Here is a 21,630-nt window from a genome sequence, read left to right on the forward strand (position 1 = left end):
GTCTTCCTTAGTTACTCTGATCCAATCATCTAAACTAGAAATCCTACCAACACCTTTGATTCTATATCCACTTAGTGATCCAAACCTGTTCCTTTGCATTTAAATCAGAGGCTCACTTTCAAAATACACGACTACAATTCCACACTAAAGGGACATTTCATTAATATTTTGGGTTGAGACCTGGTAAAGAGTAGCCCCAAATGATTCCCATGTACATGCCTGTTTAAGAACCACATTCATAAACTCCTAACATCTTACATTATTCTTAAGGCTGCTGCCCTAGTTATGTCTTGCCCTCATTATTTCTTACCTCAATTACTAAAATAGCTTCTCTGTGTCTAACGTTCCTCATTTTGACCTATTTTCTTGCTTCTCCCCCCGCCCCACCTAGTGGTACTGAAGATTGAACCCAAGGCCTCAGGAACATTAAGCTAGCACTTTATCACTAAGCTACATCCCTAGGGCTTTCTATTTTTTGACACAGGGTCTTGTTAACTTGCCCAGGCTGGCCTCAAATTTGCAATCCTCCTGCCTCAGGCTCCTGAGCAGCTGGGATTATACGTGTGTGCTATTGAACCCTGCTACCATTCTGACCAATTAATTCCCCACCTCACAATTTTTTTTTCTTTTAAAAAAGTAACAACTGGGGCTGGGGTTGTGGGCTCAGTGATAAGAGTGCTCACCTAGCATATGTGAGGCACTGGGTTCAATCCTCAGCACCACATAAAAATAATTAAAGTCATTGTGTTTATTTACAACTAAAGAAAAAAAATTTTTTTAAGAAAGTAACAACTAGTAATTTTCAATAAGATTATATATATATTATATCTATATTATTTATAGATAATAGTATTGTGTCAATTTCCATAATTGCATTGAGGTTGATAAGGGAACGTACATTTTATAAAATAAACACTAAAGTAGTTAGGAGTAAAGGGGCATCAGATCTGTAATACATTCTCAAACAGAAAGCCTATGTACATATACACTGAAAAAGCACCTATAATAGAATATTAAACTTAGGAGAACCTAAGGGAAGGCTATGTGTTAATTCTCCATCTTAAAACTTTTTATTTTGACATAATTGCAAACATAAAATGTTTTTAAGACAAAAGAACCTAAACGAATTGATTCTAGGGAAAACGTGATTCGGAGCTATTTGAATAAATGGTATTGATCTGGAGCGTTGAGAACTAGACCCCTCTGAGGTTGTAGGACATTCAGTACATTGTGGTACACTCTGAAGTGAATCCCTACAATCCAGGCCAAGACCACTGGCTCAGAATGATATAAAAGTGTTTCTGAGCATGGCTTTCAGGTAAATGACATTGCCTTTAACTCAATTTGATGGTTAGACTTAATGTTTGTGCCAAGAATCAAAAACAGAAATAAACCATGAGGTCCTTATATAGTATCCCAATGAACTGCTCACTATAACTGTCAAATCAACATTTAAGTGTTACTTCTTTAGCAACTAGGATGTATCTAAACTAGTAAAACATATTTAAAAACAAAACACTTCTGCTGGGCATGATGGCCATGCCTATAGTCCTAACCACCCAGGAGGCTGAAGAAGGGGATATCACTTGAAACCAGGAATTTGAGACCAGCCATGGCAACATAGCAAGACCCCATCTCAAAAGACAAAAAAAAAAAAAAAAAAAAAAAAAAGCCTTACCAACAATATGAAAGGAAGTAGTTAAACACTTTGAAATAATCTTACAGAAAACAAGAGTGTTTCTGGGGTCAGGCCTGTAATCCCAGTGACTCAGAAAGCTGAGGGCAGGAGGATCATAAGTTCAAGTTCTGCCTCAGCAATTTAACAAGACCTCATTTCAAAATAATAAAAAAGGACTCGAGTAGCCCAGTGGTAGAGTCCCTGGTTTTAATCCCCAGTAAAGAAAAAGGAGGAGGGCTGGTGATGTGGCTCAAGTGGTAGCACGCTCGCCTGGCATGTGTGTGGCCTGGGTTCGATCCTCAGCACCACATATAAACAAAGATGTTGTGTACGCCGAAAACTAAAAAATAAATATTAAAAATAATTAAATAAATAAATGAAAATATGGGGCTGGGGATGTGGCTCAAGCGGTAGCGCGCTTGCCTGGCATGCGTGCGGCCCAGGTTCGATCCTCAGCACCACATACAAACAAAGATATTGTGTCCGCCAAAAACTAAAAAATAAATAATAAAAAAAATTCTGTCTCTCTCACTCTCTCTTAAAAAAAAAAAAAAAAAGAAAAGAAAGCTATTGTGTCCACCTAAAACTAAAATATATATATTAAAAAAACAAGAAAAAAGAACAGAATGTTTTGATGGCATTAAAATGTAATATAACTGATACCTGATACGTGAAACAATTATTTTATTTCTTTGTAGTTGTAGATGGACAGAAGCAGTTTATTTTATTTGTTAATTTTTATGTGGTGCTGAAGATCAAACCCAGTACCTCACGAATGCTAGGCAAGCACTTTGCCAATGAGCTATAGCCCTAGCCCCAAGAATAATTAATAGCCTTTAGAAAAAGACCACATTCAGATATACAACCTAGAGAAAAAAAAAAAAATGACAAACTTGACTCACCAGCAATTTCTACGATATCACCAGGAACTATGTCTTTAGCTTTAATCCTCTGCACACTCTTTCTGTCCTGTCGATACACTTTGCCCATTTCAGGCTCATATTCCTTAAGGGCTTCAATTGCGTTCTCAGCATTTCTTTCCTAAATAAAAGAAAACAAAAGATAAGTGTAGTAAACACTTGCCTGCCACTGCAAGTATTATTTCTAGGCCAGGAATTAAAATTTTAATCTAAATCTTAATAATTAAATAATAAACTAATGAAGTTTGAATTTAAAAATTCATATTTTATGATGCCAATTGTTTTACAAGGGCACTTATGATTCTGGGTTAAAAATGAAGATAAACACCCCAAGAAGAGTAAGGGAACAAACTATAATGAGGAAAAGAGGTTACAAAACCTGCTGTTCCTAAGCACACAGCCTTCAACTCCAGCCACATGTACCCATACCATTATATCAACCCTGTGTCACATGAAAAGCTATATGGCAGAACAGTCTAAAGTCAGGTTGCCTAGGTTTAATCCAGGCTGTTTCAATCAACAGCTATGTGATTGTGAATAAATTTTACAACACACAGGTTTTACTACCTGTAAAACAACTACCTCAAGGAAGTGTTCTCAGAATTAAGCTTTATGTAAAATGCTTAGACAAAAGTTTTGGCATCTTATAAATGCAGTGATGAATTTTTAAAAATCAAGTTATGTCACAAACCCTAAGAAATTAAAGACCAATGAACTGCTAGAATTTCATCATCACACTGCTAAATATTAGAATATTTAACCATAATTAATGTAACTACTATAATTTAAATTCTAATGTTTCTAATATTGGATGAAGAATAAATTTGGAATATTATCGCTATTCAGTTAGTCAATTTTGAGACAAAGTCCCCCCACCCCTGTACTAGGGATTAAAACCAGGGCAACTCAAACACCCAGCGTATCCCCAGCCCTTTTTTTTTTGTTGGGGGGGGGGGGAAGGTGGTACCAGGGAATGAATGCAGAGGCACTGACTACTGAGCCACATCCCCAGCCCCATTTTGTATTTTATTTAGAGACAGGGTCTCACTGAGTTGCTTAGCACCTTGCTGTTGCTCAGGCTGGCTTTGAACTCACGATCCTCCTGTCTCAGTCTCCCAACACCCCTTTCTATTTAGAGACAAAGTCTTGCTAAACTGCTGAGGCTGGCCTCAAACTTGCAATCTTCCTGCTTCAACTTCCCAAATAGCTAGTGTTACAGGTGTGTACCACTGTGTCCAACCCCCTAAAGTTATGAATTATACAGTTTCACCTTCTCAAGATCTTGTTAGGAAGAATTAAACTGGATTAGTCAGGGTTAAGGAAATGTTCCACAAGCACTATATTTTGCTCCTACTAAATAAAACTACAAAAGTCCATTGAAATTAGTCCATTGAAATTAGATAAACTACATCTCTCAAACCCAGAAGACAAAGATGACAATTAAAATCACCTAAATAACATCTCCTTCCCCTACTCAATTCAAACTATTAAAAGGAATATTTAGAGTGTAGAGAATCTGAAAGGGAAACAATGACAGATTTAAATCAATAACCCCAGAAAATAGTAGACTTAGAGAAATACAAACACAACTATCAAAAGGATAACTTACAGTACTTCTAAGGTTTCCCCCAGTTCTACAGTTTATAATCTCCTTCTCGCTCCATTTACATCTCCTACTCAAATCCAAATAGGCCTGTCATTCTTCAAACAAATCTGGTATCATTCTCATTCTCCTCCTTTGCTGAAATCATCTCCCCAGCCTCCACCTGCAAAACTCCGTAACAGTTCCTAACTGCTTGTCATCACCACCTTCTTTGATGACACTGGTCAGAAATGACAGGTTCCTCAATACTACCTAATATAATAATTTATTTCCAGAAGGCAAGAACCTTTTAGTATTGCTCACACCACCTAGGATATTATGGAAACATAAGAAAACTGAAGAATGTTACTCTGTTTTAAAATAAAGACAAATTAAAAGTCTTATGAAACTTTCATAAAAAAATTTCATTTTGGAATTCAGATCACATCTGCCTGGGCTTGGGTTCAAATCCAAGAATTTCTATTAATATGTGTATGGGAACCTCAGTGTCCCTTCTGTCAAATGGGAATATGATCTGCCTAGTAATATAACTTTAAGGATGAAATAAATGGGAATGTGCATAAAGTAACTATCATAATAAATGGTATAAATCACTTAATAATAAAAATGAGAGGATCTGGTGTAGCTCACAGCTTAGCATGCATGAAGCCTTGGGTTAAATCCTTAACATCACTGTAAACAAATAAGTAAAATAAAGAAAAAAGAAACATACACAAAATTTTCTTTTAAGTACTGGAGATGTAGCTCAGTGGTAGAGTACTTGCTCGAGTGGCCTGTGTAAGGCTCTGGATTCAATGCCCAACACAATTTCTTAAAAAATAAGCTATGCTTCCATGAGCCCATCATATATTTATTAATAAAAATTGAGTTTATAATTCCAACAGGACTACATTTATAAGATGCTTTCACTTTAAAAGTGACAGGCATACTCTATTTTAATCCTTAAAGAGGTTGACTACATCCATCGAAAGCCCCAAAGCCCAATACTTAAAACAATTTAGGATTCAAATAATTTTTATAGCTAAAATCGCCTAAAAATCCAACGAGAACAAAGATGATGTTGAGTTTATAAAGTTTATTACAGGAAACAACTAGGAAAAATAAAGACAGATTTTGGTCCTCATATTTCCTGGTTTCCTTAAGTAGCTCCTCTCATCCATTTTCCTTCTTTTGAGACATGGTCTTGCTATATTGTTCAGGCTGGTCTCAAGTAATCCTCTGGGCTTAGCCTCCCAAGTGCTGGGGACAACAGGCATGTGCCACCACACCTGGCTTCTCATCCATGTTCTTAATTCCTTGTTACCAAGAAGGTTGAGCAATTTTAATAGCAAAACAGACATCCATGACAGGTCTAAAATCTATCATTAAACAAATGAAAAATCATATAAACTTTCTACAGACATTTTTTACTCAATATATTAGGAAAAAGATAAAAGATTTGTGCAGTTTGAAATAACTTACATAAATTGCTAAAATTTAGCACTGCAGTAGTTTTTGCTTACCTGCCAAACACCCACAATTGCATTGGCTACTAATATAAGTAGAATCACGAAAGGTTCTACAAAGGCTGTAATTGTTTCTTCTCCTTCTTCAAACCAAGCCAAAACCTAGAAGATAAATGGCATATGTTAGAACTGTTAATGTGTTTTTAGGCTTAGTGCCACTTTTACAACAAAAGTAGCTGGCACTAAAAGAATGGATAGACTAAGCCTCTTTTCCTACAAAATCGCCACAAGATGTAATGATAAAAACAATCAGCTTAAATTTTGTTAATAGCAATTTTGGGAATCAAAACTTCTTAGGTAGGCATGGTAGTGCACGTCTGTAATCCCAGTGGCTCAGAAAGCTGAGGCAGAAGGATCATAAGTTTAGCAAAACTTAGCAAGACCCTGTCTCAAAACAAAACATAAAAAGGGCTAGGGATGTGGCTCAGTGGATAAGCACCCCTGGGTTCAATCCCCAGTACCCATCCCTGAAACTATACAACTTCTTAACCATACCTTTAACAGTTTATTGACTATTACTTATATCAAATAACATCAGACGTAATGTAAATTCATAGTAAAAACAATTTTGCTACTGACTCAAATTTAGAGTATATAAACTGCTAATTCCACTTATTTTCAGTGGTATTCACTTCAGAATTACTACAAAGTTGTTCTGTGGGAATGTATTTCAAAGATTATCCATATGATTTTTAGTATAACAACATAACACTTCAGAGATGACAAAATTCCAGAAAGTTGTAACTGGACACAGAACACTGCCCCCAAGAAGGAATAGAAGATTAAACTTTTAGTTCATGCAACCAAACCTTGTTAAGAACTACAAGTTAATAGCCACCTTGTATCATAATCAAGCTACTATGAAAGTGATTTTAAAAAAAAAATCCAACACAATGAACCTTAGTAATAAAGAACATGGTAAAAAGTGATAAAATGGGTAAATATTTCACTAGGATCAGGTCCTGAGATGCCAACTGAATTTCTGTGAAAACCTGATAGTCTTAATGATCTAATCTGGAAAGCTGGCTTTTAAAAAGTAATAATAATATTGCTTAATAAGCAAGGCATAATAGCACATGCCCATAATCCCAGCTACCAAGGCAGCTGACCAGGAGGATCCCAAGCTCCCAGCCAGTCTGGGGAGCTTTAGTGAGATCCTGTCTCAAAATAAAAAATTAAAAGGGCTGGGGATGTAGCTCAGCAGCATATAGTTTTCCTAGCAAGCACAAAACCTTTAGCTGGATCCCTGACACACTTTTTTTTTTTTTGGTATCAGGGATTGAACTCAGGGGCACGCAACCACTGAACCACATCCCCAACCCTATTTTGTATCTTAATAGAGACAGTCTCACTGAGTTGCTTAGTGCCTTGCTAAATTGCTGAGACTGGCTTTGAACTCTTGATCCTCCTGCCTCAGGCTCCCAAGGCACAGGGATTACAGGCTTGTGCCACAAAGCCTGGTGACACTTTTAAAAAGGCGAAAGAAACCTTAAAATATGCATATTTTAAAGAAAGTCTTTAAAAGATCTATTTAGGCCAGGTGCAGTGGTGCACACCTGTTATCTCAGCAACTCAGGAGGCTAAAGCAAGAGGATCACAAATTCCACCAACCTCAGCAACTTAATGAGGCCCTTGGTAACTCAGCAAGACCATGTCTTAAAATAAAATAAAGATCTAGTAAACAATGAAAGCCCACTTTTTAACTGGGCATAGTGGTGCGCATCTGTAATCCCAGTGGCTCCAGGGGAGGCTGAAGAAGGAGGATAGTGAGCAACAGCAAGGTCCTAAGCAACTCAGGTGAGACCCTATCTCTAAGGCCAAATATGAATTTTCTAAGAGAGGAATGGTGAATTAACAGATCAATCTGTGCAGGGAAAAATAAAACAAGAAGTACCAGGACCCAGGTTCTGACACATGCCAATCTCTACTGACAGCCAGTGAACTAGAGTAGGCAGAAAACCAGAGTGAGGATGATAAATGCCACAGCATACTTTCAACAGGGCATTCCTAGTGTTAAGTCCAGGCCTCATGCTGGAATGAAAACTTCTCTAGGAAGTGAGGAATTTTGATAGTTATTGGATCACAGCTGCTGATACTAGCCTCTCAAAACATTTGCACAAAAGAGCATGAGAGAAATAATACATTTAATCAGCTCTTAGGGGAGAAAACTTGTTCAACATGAAGAGTGACTAGGGCCTTTCCAAAAGGTCAGTGAGGCATTAGCAACTGTAAGATAAGCTTCACACCTTGTTAAAGTGGGTATGAATTTCCTTCTTGGCAGTCAAGCCTGGGGGACAAACTTTAAGCAACATCCTTTAACAGCTGGAGCAAAGGATGAAGGCAAGTAGTGACAGGACAATAAAAACAAACTTCTACTTTTCAAAAAATGTGTATTCTTGTGAAATATGGTCCTTGGTGAATATAGGAACCCTAATTAATGGAATATAATAGTCTCATGGGTTTTTCAACTGATAAGAGAAAAATCTGAAGCACATGTTGGGGGGCTGGGGCTGGGACTCTGCGGTAGCATATTTGCCTGGCATGAGTGAGGCACTGGGTTCAATTCTCAACACTGCATGTAAATAAATAAAGGTCTCTCAACAACAACAAAAATATATAATGATAATGATAATAAAGAACAGGTTGGATGAATATAAATTATCTGTATTTCCTTTTTCTTGTGAAGAGCCTCTGGTACATAGTTGATGTTTGGTACATAGTACAAACCTGGCAGTATTATGAACTCAAACACTAAGAGAGCAAAAAAGTACTTCATAAACTCCATAAACAATTGCAAAAGAAAATAGAAGAAAAGGCTACTGTAGTGTAATTTTAGGCATAAACCATTTCTTCTTTCCTCTGAACTCTGCACTTAGTACCTATCTTTTAACATTTTCAAGAGAGTTTAAGTTTCAAATATGCCAACTATATTTGAAATAACCCACTTGCTAATGAACACTCAACTACACTTCTTTTTTTGATACTAGGGATCAAATCCAGGGGCATTCAACAACTGAGCTACATCCCCAATCCTTATTTTTTGAGACAGGGTCTCAATGGCTAGCTTCCAACTTGCAAACCTGCTTCAGACCCCCCAAGTCATGACTGGGATTAAAGTCATGCCCCACCACACCCAACCCCAATTACCCATAACAAGTTAGGATACAGTATCTTTTTTTTTTTTTTTTTTAGAGAGAGTGAGAGAGGAGAGAGAGAAAGAGAATTTTTAATATTTATTTTTTAGTTCTTGGCGGACACAACATCTTTGTTGGTATGTGGTGCTGAGGATCGAACCCGGGCTGCACGCATGCCAGGCGAGCGCACTACCACTTGAGCCACATCCCCAGCCCTAGGATACAGTATCTTAATAGTTATCCACAAGATTAATCTGTGAGACAAGGTTTATTTCTCAGTGTTAGAACACTTGCCTAGCCTGCTCAAGGCCTTGGACTGACGACCATCACTGAAAAATGGAACTAATAGGATGTATAATGAACAAAGCAAATTTTAATCCAAGTTAAGGTGTGTTCAACTGTGAATTGGGTGAGAAGTCATGATGTTGTGATTCAGTTATCTTAAATTGGAATAATAGGCCAAGCTCTAAACAAGACCATAAAAAAATAAGAGGCAGGGGCTGGGGATGTGGCTCAAGCAGTAGCACACTAGCCTGGCATGCGTGCAGCCCAGGTTTGATGCTCAGCACCACATACAAACAAAGATACTGTGTCCCCCGAGAACTAAAAAAAAAAAATATTAAAATTCTCTCTTTAAAAAAAAAAAAAAAAAAAAGCAAGAGGCGGGGCTGACAGTACAGCTCAGTGGTAGAGCTAAGAGTCCTTGAGTTCGATGTCTAACATTCTTTCTTTTTTGAGGGGATGGGATGAAGGGCTGGGATATAGCCCAGTTGGTAGAGTACTTGCCTCGCATGCACAAGGCCCTGGATTCAATCCCCAGCACCACACAAACAAAAAAAGGTATATTTGGGCTGGGGTTGTGGCTCAGAGGTAGAGTGCTCGCCTAGCATGCGTGGGGCACTGGGTTCAATCCTCAGCACATTAAAAAATAATAATAAAGATTGTGTCCACCACCGACAAAAAAAAAAAAAAAAAAAAAAAAAAAAAAGATTTTTTTTTTTTTAGAAGAACGATCATTTTGATCGTTGTATCCTCAAATTTACACTGTGCTTCTGGACATTTAAATGCTTTTTCAATAAATGTAGAATTTACAACAACTTTTTATTTTATTTTTTTTAGTTGCACTTGGACACAACACTTTTATTTATTTTTATGTGGTGCTGAGGATCGAACCCAGGGCCTCGCATGTGCTAGGCGAGCGCTCTACCGCTGAACCACAACCCCAGCCCAGCACATCAACAACTTTTATGAAGAGGAAATGGATGGTGTAGTAGCACAAACATGTAATCCTAGCTGCTCAAGAGGCTGAGGAGGAAAATCACAAGTTCAAGACCAGCCTGGGCAACTCAACAAGTGCATGTCTCAAGATAAAAAACAAAAAGAGGTTTGGGCATATAGCTTAGTAGTACAGCATACCTGCCCAGCATACTCAAGGTCCTAGGTTCAACACCCAGTAACAATAACACACACACACACACAAAGAGAATCAAATACTTTTTAAAATGGTTTTTATAAAAGTGATACAAAGGGTTACCAGTACATGGGAAACAAAAATTCTTTCAGACTTAAAACAACAAAAAACAGTAGGGGCTGAGGCTGTAGCTCAATGGCAGAACACTTGCCTAGGCACTGGGTTCAATCCTCAGCACCACATAAAAATAAATAAAATAGGGCATGCTGTCCATCTATAACTACCAAAACAAACAAACAAAAAACCCAAACCAAAAAAACCCATGAAGTAGAACTCATTCTCTTCCAATCTAGATACAAATCTATGTAAAAACCATTCTTCAATGTTCTAGGACTTAGGAATAAATTCTTTTTCCCTAGAATACTTGGCCAGCACGTGCACGTGCATGCACGCGCACACACACAAAGTACACCATAAATATATGCCCCAATTTTTTAAAAAAAATTTCATCTTCCAAACTGTATTTTAAGAAAAGCTCCAGGGCTGGGGAATATGGCTCAGAAGCAGACCACTTGCACGCATGTATGAGGCTTGGGCTTGGGCCCCAAGTAGGGGTGAGGGGGTGGGGAAGGCAGAGGTTAAATAAAATCAGCAAATTGCCTGTCATACCATATTTAAAGAAACAGCAGAATAGGGAAAAAAATATATAATATAAATACTTCCTGAATATATCATTGAGAAAAACCAAAGCAAACAGATCCCATACATTTTGAAAATGCCAGAGGAACAAAGTCATCTGAGCAATTGTGACCCGGAAAACACACACATCATTAAGGTTAATCTACATAGCTGGGATAGGAATGGGGGCTAAAGGTAGAGAAACCTATGCAAACTGTCACCAAAGAAAGGTGACTTTATATGATTTGGACAGATGTGAGTAAGACCAATATGGCCCAAATATACAATTTCTCAGGTTTTTTATCAAAGTCACCTTCTTAGAGAACTTAGCTGACCACCCTATTTAAAAACTGGTTCTCCCTTATCCAGAGCCCCCATGTTTTCCCTTCTCAGCAGTACTACTCTCCAGGTAAGAAACTTTGTCCATTTTGTTCACTGCTGTATCTTCAATGTCTACAGCAGGTACTCAACAGTGAAAAGAGAGAAAGAGGTGGGCAGGCACTCCAGTTCAACAGCCATGTGATGTGTTGTATTTAGGGCAAAGTCAGTAACGCAAGAGGACGGAAACACAAAATGAAATGACAGTTTTGAATGCCAAATTGAGAAATTTCTAATGTTCATATGCAAAGGGAGAAGTAGAGTTAACTTCTTCCAATCAAAAGTGACCTTATTTAAAGAAAAGTATTTTGGTGAATATTAAAAATTGTTTCAACTGCTGAGCATAATGGCCCATACCTGTAATCCCAGCAGCTCGGGAAGCTGAGGCAGGAATATTGAGAGTTCAAAGCCAGCCTCAGCAACTGCAAGGCACTAAGCAACTCAGTGAGACCCTATCTCTAAGTAAAATACAAAATAGGGCTGGGGATGTTACGCAGTAGTCGAATGCCCCCGAGTTCAATCTCTGGTACCAAAAAAAAAGGTTCAACTATCCCTATGGGCCACTTTAATGCAGTTTCCTACTTTCTGCTGCAGCAAAATATTAACTATGGTTAACGGTTTACTACTTAGTTTGATATTTGAAATAAATTACAAATATGCCTTTTAACCTAGCAGGACCCAATGATTTATTATGTATGCCAAATTGAGAAATTTCTACTGAGAACTGACTACTCATTTTCATAAAAGAACTTGAAATATTCTACTATGTTTTTCCTGGTGAACCAACAAGAAATCAATGACTACAAGATTTTTTGTGCTCCTCTTTTTTGCAAGATGTAGCTCAGTGGTAGAGCAAGTGGTTTGATACTCAGCACCCACATAAAATAAATAAGGATATTTAAAACAAAAAGAGCTATAACACAGTGCTACCTAAATGCTATTTAAAAAAGAAAAAAAACAAGGAACAAAAGGTCAAGTACAATATAGCAGTAGTCCCAACCCCAACCCCCCCCATATCTCTCTCTCTCTCTCTCTCACACACACACACACACACACACACACAATCAATCAACAAAACCCGGCTTTCTACAGTAATTTCTTGATCAAATAAACTAAAGCAAATTAGGTGAATTCTATAGTAAAACTAATTCCTAGGCACTTTTGCTACTTAGCAATCCATAATATAAAACAAAATAATTCCAAGAAGTTATACCAAAAAGGAACTCAAATTTCAACTCCAAAGCGTAGCTCTAAAAGACAATGTCCTATCTTAAAATCCATTTGAAAATGCTCATACTAAAAAGTCAATTACTTCAAACAACAATTAAAAAAACACATCAATTCTACATACTAACATAAAGTCACTCAAACTGGCCACTGAAGAGACCCTACAAGAAAAACAAATGTTTACTGTCACAACAGCATCATTATTTCCAACACTGCTTCAAGTTAAAATACATACAACAGTTCAGTAAGAGCGTGTTTTATCTTTGGCTTATGCACTCGAGCTATTAACTTGATCACAATGATCTTATTGGACACCAGATTTAACAGCCAAAGCTGAGGTTCTTTAAAAATTATGTGACCAGCACAAATCTTAAAACTACCCTCAAATATTTCACTTATTTTGCCCCACGGTAATAAAAATTCAGTACTGAATGGTTTGCTAGGACTCTCAATTTTATTCAATGAAAACCACAGGAAAGATTCTTTGGGACTGAATTATTAATGGCTACACACCACTTGGCTAACATATTAAAGTCTCATGGCAGAATTTATGTACACAATTACTCCAAAGATCACTTCTCACTGCCACTATCTACTTTAAAAAAAGGGGGGGGTATAAAATTAATCTTTTCCTCACTTGAACTAAATAAATGAACAAAAAAAACCTCCCACTGCTCTATTCAGTTCTCAAGACAGTACTTCATGGTATGGTTGTCATAAATGCTGAGGTAGATCCCTAGGACTTGTGCACGTATAAATATACAAAAATGAAACCTTGAAGCAGTGTCAGTTTTGCAAAGCCTGAAAGTATTGCACTGGGTAATTTTCACTTTCCAGCACTTTTTTTTTTTTTTTTTAAGAATAAAGTATTTTTAAGAACAAAAGTCATCTCATGCCGTCAGGATTAGGAACATGTGTCTTACTCATGACCATTTTTAGGAAAACTACCAAGTCTACGGTCTCCCCCCCAAAAATGCAATATAAAATACTGAACAGAAAAAAATTTAATAACCTAGATAAATCCTTGCTACTTCCATCATCTTTTTTCTGCTGCAGTTCTTTGCATTTCACCAGTTTCTCAGCAACTATACAGAACTCAGGCAAGCCACATAGAAGAGAAAAAACACACTATGCTGAGTTTTTTCCTTTTAAGATTTAGAACTATACTGAACCTTGTTATCTCAACCTAGGAATCACTCAAGACGGGGGTCCAATTTAGATAAATACAGCACCCTGAAGGTCAGTGACCAAATTTGGTCAACAGTGGTGCCATCATTGCCGTCATCATTCTTGTCACTGTCAAGAACAACTGTCACCTTGCCACTACCAGGAAGGGAAAGCAACTGGAATATTCCTTTTGTTAAGTTCTATTTACAGCCTACAAAGAGTCCAACATCATCTTAGTATGATCTTACAACATGATAAACAAATTGAAGAAACAAACAAAAAAAAAGGCCTGTCAATGAAAAAGTTTGTTACTTAAAGCTGATAAACACTAAGACTTTGTAAAGACCCTACACGTTTGGCAATAATTTCTCCCCACACTGTAAATGTCAGGCATCAATTTTCCAAATATGATTAGCTTCAAGTGTTTTGTTTAGAAGTTAAGAATATCTAGATTATTTTGTTTTTAAATATGGAAACACAGCTTAATTCTACAAATGATTTTACCTAATAGACATAATTTGTTTTCTAGTTTACCTAATAGAATATTTTCAGTTTTCAGGGAGCAGAGAAAATAATTTTTTCATACTTACAAAAGATATACATGCTGCCAGTAACAATATTCTAACTAGTAAGTCTTCAAACTGCTCAATCACAAGTTCCAGCAAGGTTTTTCCTGTTAGAAACAAACATATTTGTCATAACTGTCATCTTAAAATCAGTGCACACGCGCGCGCGCACACACACAAATAACACATTAAGATTACTCACCTTCTTCGGCCGGCAACTCTGTAGAATGTAGAAATTCACCAAGCAACGTGTCGAGAGGAGAAAAAACAAATTAGCGCTCTTTCTAAAAAGAAATGCTAAAATTTTAAACATCAATGTCTCTGGAAAACGGACCTAGGATTCACCCTCCCCAATAAAGCACTCCAAAATGATACCCCAGGAAAATATGCAGAACTTGTCATCAATGGCCTTAGGTCTGGCTCGTAAAATCATTCAGAGCTCCTGAGATAAGGAGCCATTTCAGCTAGGTCATCACTTCTGCCAGATGTGTAACTTTGGGTAGCACAAGAACAATCAGAGGGCTTCTCAACTACACCGACGCCTCAAAAATCGGCAGGGGACAAGAAAATGCCTCGCAGGGCTCAACCCGACTGCAAGAGGCTCGTCCTTCCCTCCCTCCACCAGAGCCAGCTGCTGGCGACCAGACGCTGCCAAGCAGTCTGCGCGCGGGGAAGGTCAAGGGCTCGAGACCCTGGAGGTCGACGCGAGGCCCGGCCCCTGCCCACAGCTGCTCTCCCGTGGGGCCAGCGCGGGCCGCCCGCAGACGTCGGCAGGCGCGGAGCCGAGACCCACGAGGTGGAGCCGGGTCAGCCATCTTCCCGGCTCTCGGGCCCGCGCCGTTCTGCGCGGGTCCGGCAGCCGAGGTGCCGGGCACCTACCGTTGGAGCCCCATCTCTCCTTGAGCTTCTTGACCTGCTCCAGACTCAGCCCCGTGCTCTCGTTGACGCCGAAATGACCCAGCACCTCCTCCACCGTCTTTGTGTGCGCGTTCTCCATGGCTGCGGGGGCCCGGCCGGCCTGGCCTCCTGTCCCCGCGGCCTCCTCGCCTCCGCCTCGCACTCGGACCGCGGGCTCGTGCCACCCCGAGCGCCCAGGAGCGGACTGCCTCTCCCCTCCTCCTCCTCCTCGGGCCGCTTCCGCCTCGCCGGGCGCTGAATCACCCCGAGCCCCCTCCCCCAGACAACCGCCCCTCTCGCGGGCGGCCCTCTCCGGCACCCGCCCCGGACCTCGCCGGGCGAGTGGGGGGCTCCCGACGCTCCCTCTCCTTGTCAGAAGGGAGGGCCTCCTTGGCCCTCAGCCGCACGCAGGGGGTGCAGGCCGCGGCCCCGAGCCCCCTCCCCGCTTTGCCGAGTGATTCGCGGCACCGCCCGGGCCGGAGGAGGGGGCGCCCGGCCGACCCTTCGAGGCGGAATGGAGCGCGGGAGGCGAGCCTGCGGAGAGATGCGCGGCGCGCTCGCGCGGGCCCCTCAGCTCCGCACCCCGACAGCAGCGGAGGAAACTGCGGCGGAGGAGAAGGAGGTGGCGTCGGGGACGGCTCCGCGGCGGCTGCTCTAATAGCATTTATCGGCCGCTGCCTCCCCTCTCGCCGCCGCCGCGGCATGTGGACGCCGCTCATTGGCCAAGAGCGCCCAGCGCGGCGCGGGCGGCGCAGCTCCGCCCCCTTCCCGCGGCTTCCCCCCCCTCCCGCGCGCCCACGCCGCCGCGCAGGCCCCGCCCCCTCCCGCGCGCCGCCCCCAGGAACCCGGATCGAGGCCGCGCGCCGCGGCCGCCTATTGCCCACTGCGGCCGAGGGCTTGCGAGGGGCAAGAGCGGTCTTCCTCTGCTAGGGTGGTCCCCGGTTTCCGTCAATCTGCAGGCGGGGTGTAAGGGTACGGGGTGGGTTCTCTGGACCCACCACCCCGAGAGAACTGGCTGGCCCGAGGGTGGCTGGGAAGGCGAGGGAACGCAGTCCACGCCGGGCGTCCCCGAAGCGCGCCCGGGCCGGTGTCCTTGGCTCGTCTCCTCGCCCTCGGCAGCCTGGGCCGCGCTCTCCGCATCCTAATCTGCGTTTTTCAGAACCCCCCTCACGATCCAAGGGGAGGAATTCCGCAGTTCCCTTCCCACACAGCCAACATCCCTCATCTGTCGCCTCGGGAACACCTCATCCCACACCCCAGCCGAGAGCTCCATCGCACGCCAACACCAGCCCTTCCTTCCCCTGCGGATTCTGTGCCCTGACTGAGGGAACCCTACTCTGGGGGAGGAGGTTTTATTTCATTTTTCATAGCCAACACTGCCTTTGATACTTGTCTGCATCGAACTCACAGGTTATGCTATTGTAGCAGCTAGACTGGTGCTAGAAGGTGCTTGGCTCTGGCGTTAAGATGAAGGCTCTTTTCAGTAAGAGGTTTCCCCCTTCCTGCATTGGGAGAAAAAGACCCTTTAATCCAAAACCTATTCATGAGCCACCGATAATTTGCTCCATTGGGAAAGTCTGTACAAAGCCTAAGTCACAGCAAGATAAAAGGAATTTTGCCAATGTAAGGAAACCATACTTAACAAGAAATCATGGTTAACCGGGGAAAAGAACTTTGCATTGAACTCGTGAACACTTTTCTTTCTCAGAGAGGAGCAGCTTTGTGAAGAGAATAGGTTGCAGAATAAAGCATTTAGTGCACTTGTGTGTTTAGCAATAGGGCACCATCTACATGAACAAAAACCCATGTTAGTTGTCCCACATGGCTCAGCCTCAGGGCCTCAGATAGATTCCTTCAGCAGATGCAAATAACAGTGCATTACCCAGCTGAAAAAAGCAGGCACGTCATTTCATTTAATTATTTCCGAGGAGTGGAGGTTGGCATGCAGTTTTGATTGATACTTGGAAAAGGACCAACAAAACCCTACATGAAACAAACAAAATTCTAGTGTATAGCAATGCACTCCCTAGGAGAAGTAAGGTAGAAACTGGTTAGGTCACAGCCTCTTCAGGAAGGGCAGGTGACTGCGTGGTGGGGGTGTGGTAATGGAGGGCTGCTGGTTCCCCTGAGACTAGCTCTGCACCAGTACTTACCAGTTCTTCTAGACCTCATTTCTTTCAACACCAACAGAAGTACTTGCAGGCAGAAGGACTGTTACCTCTATCAGCCTAGAGAATATTTTAAGCCTTGGATCTCTATTCTGTGACCCCATCTCTGCTTGGGATTGTAAATGCTTCTGGCACCATTCTGGAGGGGTTCCTGACTTCCACCTTTGTGTAGAATGCTCTTCCCCTCAGTCTTCCATACCGCCTTCCAGTTTATCATTCCAATCTCAGTTTACAAGTCCACTCCTCAGAGATGCCTTTGCCAGCTATCTAAAATGTCTACCCTCCCCATATCACATTATTCAGGTTTTTTTTTTCTTCCACAGCTTTTATCTCTGATATTGTACTTTCTGTTTACTGTTTGCCTCCTAGCATCTCGTGGAACATCAGGATACAAGCTCTGTGAGAACAGAATTTGTCTACCTTGTCCATCCTCAGTACACAGCAGACCCTAGTATATGCTCATCACTTATTGAATGCCTGCTGTTGGAATGAATGAGACTCCTGCCACCTCCAATCCATAGCGACTTGCAAAGGAGGATTTGCTGAACTCAAATTCATTGATTTCCATTTGTGGAAGGGGCGGGGGACTGGAAGGCCTCTGAACTACTTGCCCCATGAGAATGGCTGTGAAGGTTAGTCAGGTTTAAAGAGATGAAACAAGATTAGACTGCATTATAGGTTTCTCAGGGATGGAAAAGGTATTCATCCACATTGATACTATTAGCGTATTCATTCACTCTCCTAGACTATTCTTTGCAAGCTTTTTGTTTACTGGAATCTGGGATACTCCCTTAAACTGAAACAGTGTAATTTTAGCCCATGATAGGTCCCATGTACATTATCATACCAATTATGACTTTAGTTCCTCAACCTGTTGGCATCTCTGAAATGTATTATATATAGGTTATTTACCAAAATTGATCATAAACTCAGCCCCCCAAAAGCAGAAATATCTAGTTTCTCTTATGTAGAAATAAGCTTGTTCCCAGTTTATTTAGTGCATTGTGTTATACTTGCTTCTTGTCAACAAACTGGGGCTAGAGCTTAACAGTTGAGCGCTTGCCTTGCATGCATGAGGCACTGGGTTTGATCCTCAGCACTATATAAAACAACTAAAAAAAAAAAAAACTTTTTCAGCAAAGATTGCATCCATGTTCAATCAATTTAGGACAGGGAAAGAAAAAGAAGAGAAACTGTGATTCAGAAAGATGAATGGTCTTGATCAAAGAACTTCAAAGGTATTAATAAAAGAGAACATTAGCTGGTAAAAGGCAGGTTGGTTTTAAAAGCTAGTCAGAAAAAAAAAAAAAAAAAAAAAAAAAAAAGCTAGTCAGACAGAAAAGGCCAGTAGAAAGAGTGACTTGCAAGAGGCCCCAGACAACTTCCCAACCCTCTACAGCCCTCCTGTAAAGAGATGGAGATTGCAAAAGGTAGTCTGTTCCGTATTTGGACAGCTCTAATCATTAAAGCAGTCTAATTTGCGGCTGACTCCATCTCCCTCTAGCTAACTTCTTTACAGTGGTTCTTGTTTAGCCCTCTGAAACTACTCTGAACAAGTTTAATCCCTTGTCTGTGTGAGATTCCTTTGAGTAATTCAACATATCTATTTCATTTAAAAGCCTCTTTTCCTAACTAAAAAGAGCAACTCAGCCCCTGGACTGTCTTCCTAAACTGCAAGTGTGCATCCCCTGGTCTTTGTCTCCAGTTCTGGAGATGATGTCCAAGATTGAACACAAAAGTCCAGGCATGGTCTTGCAATGAAGTTTCCACTGCCCACCTTTGTTCTGGGTCCTTTCCCTTACACATTGTTGATTTGTGTAACAACCAACTTAAATAGAGTCCTTTACATACAAACTGTAATCATGTCAAATCTGCTTATCTTGTACTGGCACTGTTGGTTGCTTTAACCCAGACATTGAACTCAGACTATAATAGAATGTTCTCATGCTCATTTTGGCCTGTTCTGGCCTTTTGGAGTCTTCAACTTCAAGCAGTGTTTTAGTTTATACATCCAAGATTTGCATTACACACAAATTTGATAAACATGATTCCTATGTCTCTATCCAACAGAACTTTCTAGACATTCATTCCAGATTGAAAATAACCAATCAGAGGCTGGGTTGTGGCTCAGCAGTAGAGCGCTTACCTAGCACAAGCTAGGCCCTGGGTTCAATCCTCAGCACCATGTAAATAAAATAAAGATATTGTGTCCAACTACAACTAAAAAATAAATATTAAAAAAAAAGAAAATAATCGATCAACTGGACTTAAGTGTTCAATTGTTATAAAATCATCTTGACCACAGATCCCAAAGTCAGGAGAGCAGAAATCTTAAAAGACTCTCTGCTTCCTTATCCCCACAATGTTTTGCACTGGGTAACAGTGCAGGAACGCTTCCTTTGGTTGACCATCTAAGGTAGTTGGCTTGACTCAAGGTCATGTTATATGAGCATGAAGTCCATGGAGTTGATGGTTCTCTACTTTATCCATTAGAACTTAATAAAAGGACAAACCTCTGGATACCTTATCTACCATAGTCTCCAGATCCCCATTCCGGGGATTTTCTTGCGGAAATGTGTTCTCTTTGGTGCAGCTTGTGTTACTGAACACATACTAGCACCTTGTGATCACCACTGTTTCTATGTACCCACAAACTTAACATCTAAGAATCTGCCAAACTCAACAGGAAGTTTTTTTCCAGAATTTCCCTCCTTTCTTTCACCCGCCCCCCCAATTTGGGTCCCTACATTAATAGGCATCCTTTCTATGAATGTTCAAAACTCTCTTAGCTGATGCTTATATGAAAAAGGACTTACTGGGAGTAGTAGACTGCAACCTCACAGCAGCTTGATCATGTGCTCAGAGTCACTGAGAATCTACAACTTTTGACTCTGCCCCTCCAGGTGGAGGCAATATAAGGCCCCAGGCTTCTCCAGTTTACAATTTACTGGTTTAGCAATTCTAATGTAGAGAAAGACCTCAGATTTCCTCTGGGTCCTTTGGCCACCCCTGGAAGCTCCATCTGATTTGTATGACCCAGAAAAGGGAAAGTGATTCCCTAAAACAGTGGTCAAGGCCTCAGCATCACCAGGAGGGCATGAGGAACAGATTGGTGGGATTTGCCTCTGAATTTTCATTTGGTAGGTCAAAGGTGAGCATGAGATTTTGCATCTGTAACAAGTTGCCAGGTGATATGGATGCTGCTGGTTCAGGCCCCCACCCACACCCTGGCAAGCAAGGCCTCACAGTTGCCAAAAATGTTGGGCCTGCAAATGTTAGGGCTATAAAAGTAAGTAAGTAAATAAATAAATAAATAAACGCTTCACTGAGAAAATGTAAAGATCTAACTGCTTTGGAGGAAGCCAACATAACCAGCACAGCACTGTGGACACCTGTTTAGAGATGCCCTGGATTCTTCCATTGCAATTGGCCTTTGTATCCGCCATACATTCACCATAATCACCCCTCCATTCCTAAGCTCCTGGCACAGTGAACCATTATCTGTTCCTCTGAACCTCTGCTCAGGCTGTTTCTTCAGCTTGGATCTGTTTGGTGAACCCCCATCACCGTTCAAGATGAAGCCTTCCCTGATTGTGGCCTTTCCAGCACTTCCAACCTCATCACCCCAGAAACTAGGGGCTTCTGGGTCTCGCATGGCACTTTACATAGTACTCACCTCCAGGATGAGAACTCAGGTCTTCCTTCTACTTCTCTGGCTGCTCCCTTCCAACCTTCTTCTCTTGTGCCTCCCCTTTACAAGTGGGGTGTCCCAGGGCGTAGGACTTGGCAATCTTCCCTGTCTACACTCTTTTCTTACAACCATTGCTTTAAACCCTGCATAAATATTGATGGCATACACATTTCCACATCCAGACTCATACCCAGTGGCCAACCTGATGTCTCCACTTGACTGAACCATGGACTCCCCTGTGTGAGTGACAAGGAAGAGACAATGGATGGTACCTTCCGTCTAAGAAGTGATGCATGAGTAATATAGAGCCACTTGAATATCTAGGGTCAAGAGCAGCAGCATTTGGGGCAAAAGGAATAGCAAATGGGGTAAACACACATGTAATAAATACGCTTTCCTTTTTTCATAGCATTTTTTTCTTCCACAAGATTATAAACCCCAGGAGAACAGGAATCATGTGTACTTAGGAGACAATAAAACGTGACTGATGAGTGCATGATAATTATTTGCACTGAGGGCCACTAGTCTTCCTTCATTTGTGTTCCCAGCACCTAGCCCAGTGCCAGGCAGGCAATGAATATCTACCAAAGTAACTAAGGAAGCCCTT

The 21,630-nt window shown here is 41.2% G+C and overlaps 1 protein-coding gene across 2 annotated transcripts in view; it reads right to left on the bottom strand.

Annotated features, from left to right (window-relative positions):
- Atp2a2 (ATPase sarcoplasmic/endoplasmic reticulum Ca2+ transporting 2) overlaps nt 1-15,857 on the bottom strand; it is a 56,991-nt gene extending 41,134 nt beyond the window's left edge. For both annotated transcript variants that reach the window (XR_013434819.1, XM_040289490.2), the window contains exons 1-5: nt 15,147-15,857; nt 14,470-14,487; nt 14,292-14,374; nt 5,704-5,808; nt 2,581-2,719 (exon numbers count right to left, since the gene is read on the bottom strand). Coding sequence is in view for 1 of the 2 variants with exons in the window: in XM_040289490.2 (XP_040145424.1) it covers nt 2,581-2,719; nt 5,704-5,808; nt 14,292-14,374; nt 14,470-14,487; nt 15,147-15,264 (463 nt within the window). In the remaining variant the exon portion in view is untranslated. The remainder of the gene's footprint in view (nt 1-2,580; nt 2,720-5,703; nt 5,809-14,291; nt 14,375-14,469; nt 14,488-15,146) is intronic.
- Nucleotides 15,858-21,630: the final 5,773 nt, after the last annotated feature.

The sequence above is a fragment of the Ictidomys tridecemlineatus genome, chromosome 2 (genome assembly GCF_052094955.1).
Source record: "Ictidomys tridecemlineatus isolate mIctTri1 chromosome 2, mIctTri1.hap1, whole genome shotgun sequence".
Lineage (NCBI taxonomy): Eukaryota > Metazoa > Chordata > Mammalia > Rodentia > Sciuridae > Ictidomys > Ictidomys tridecemlineatus.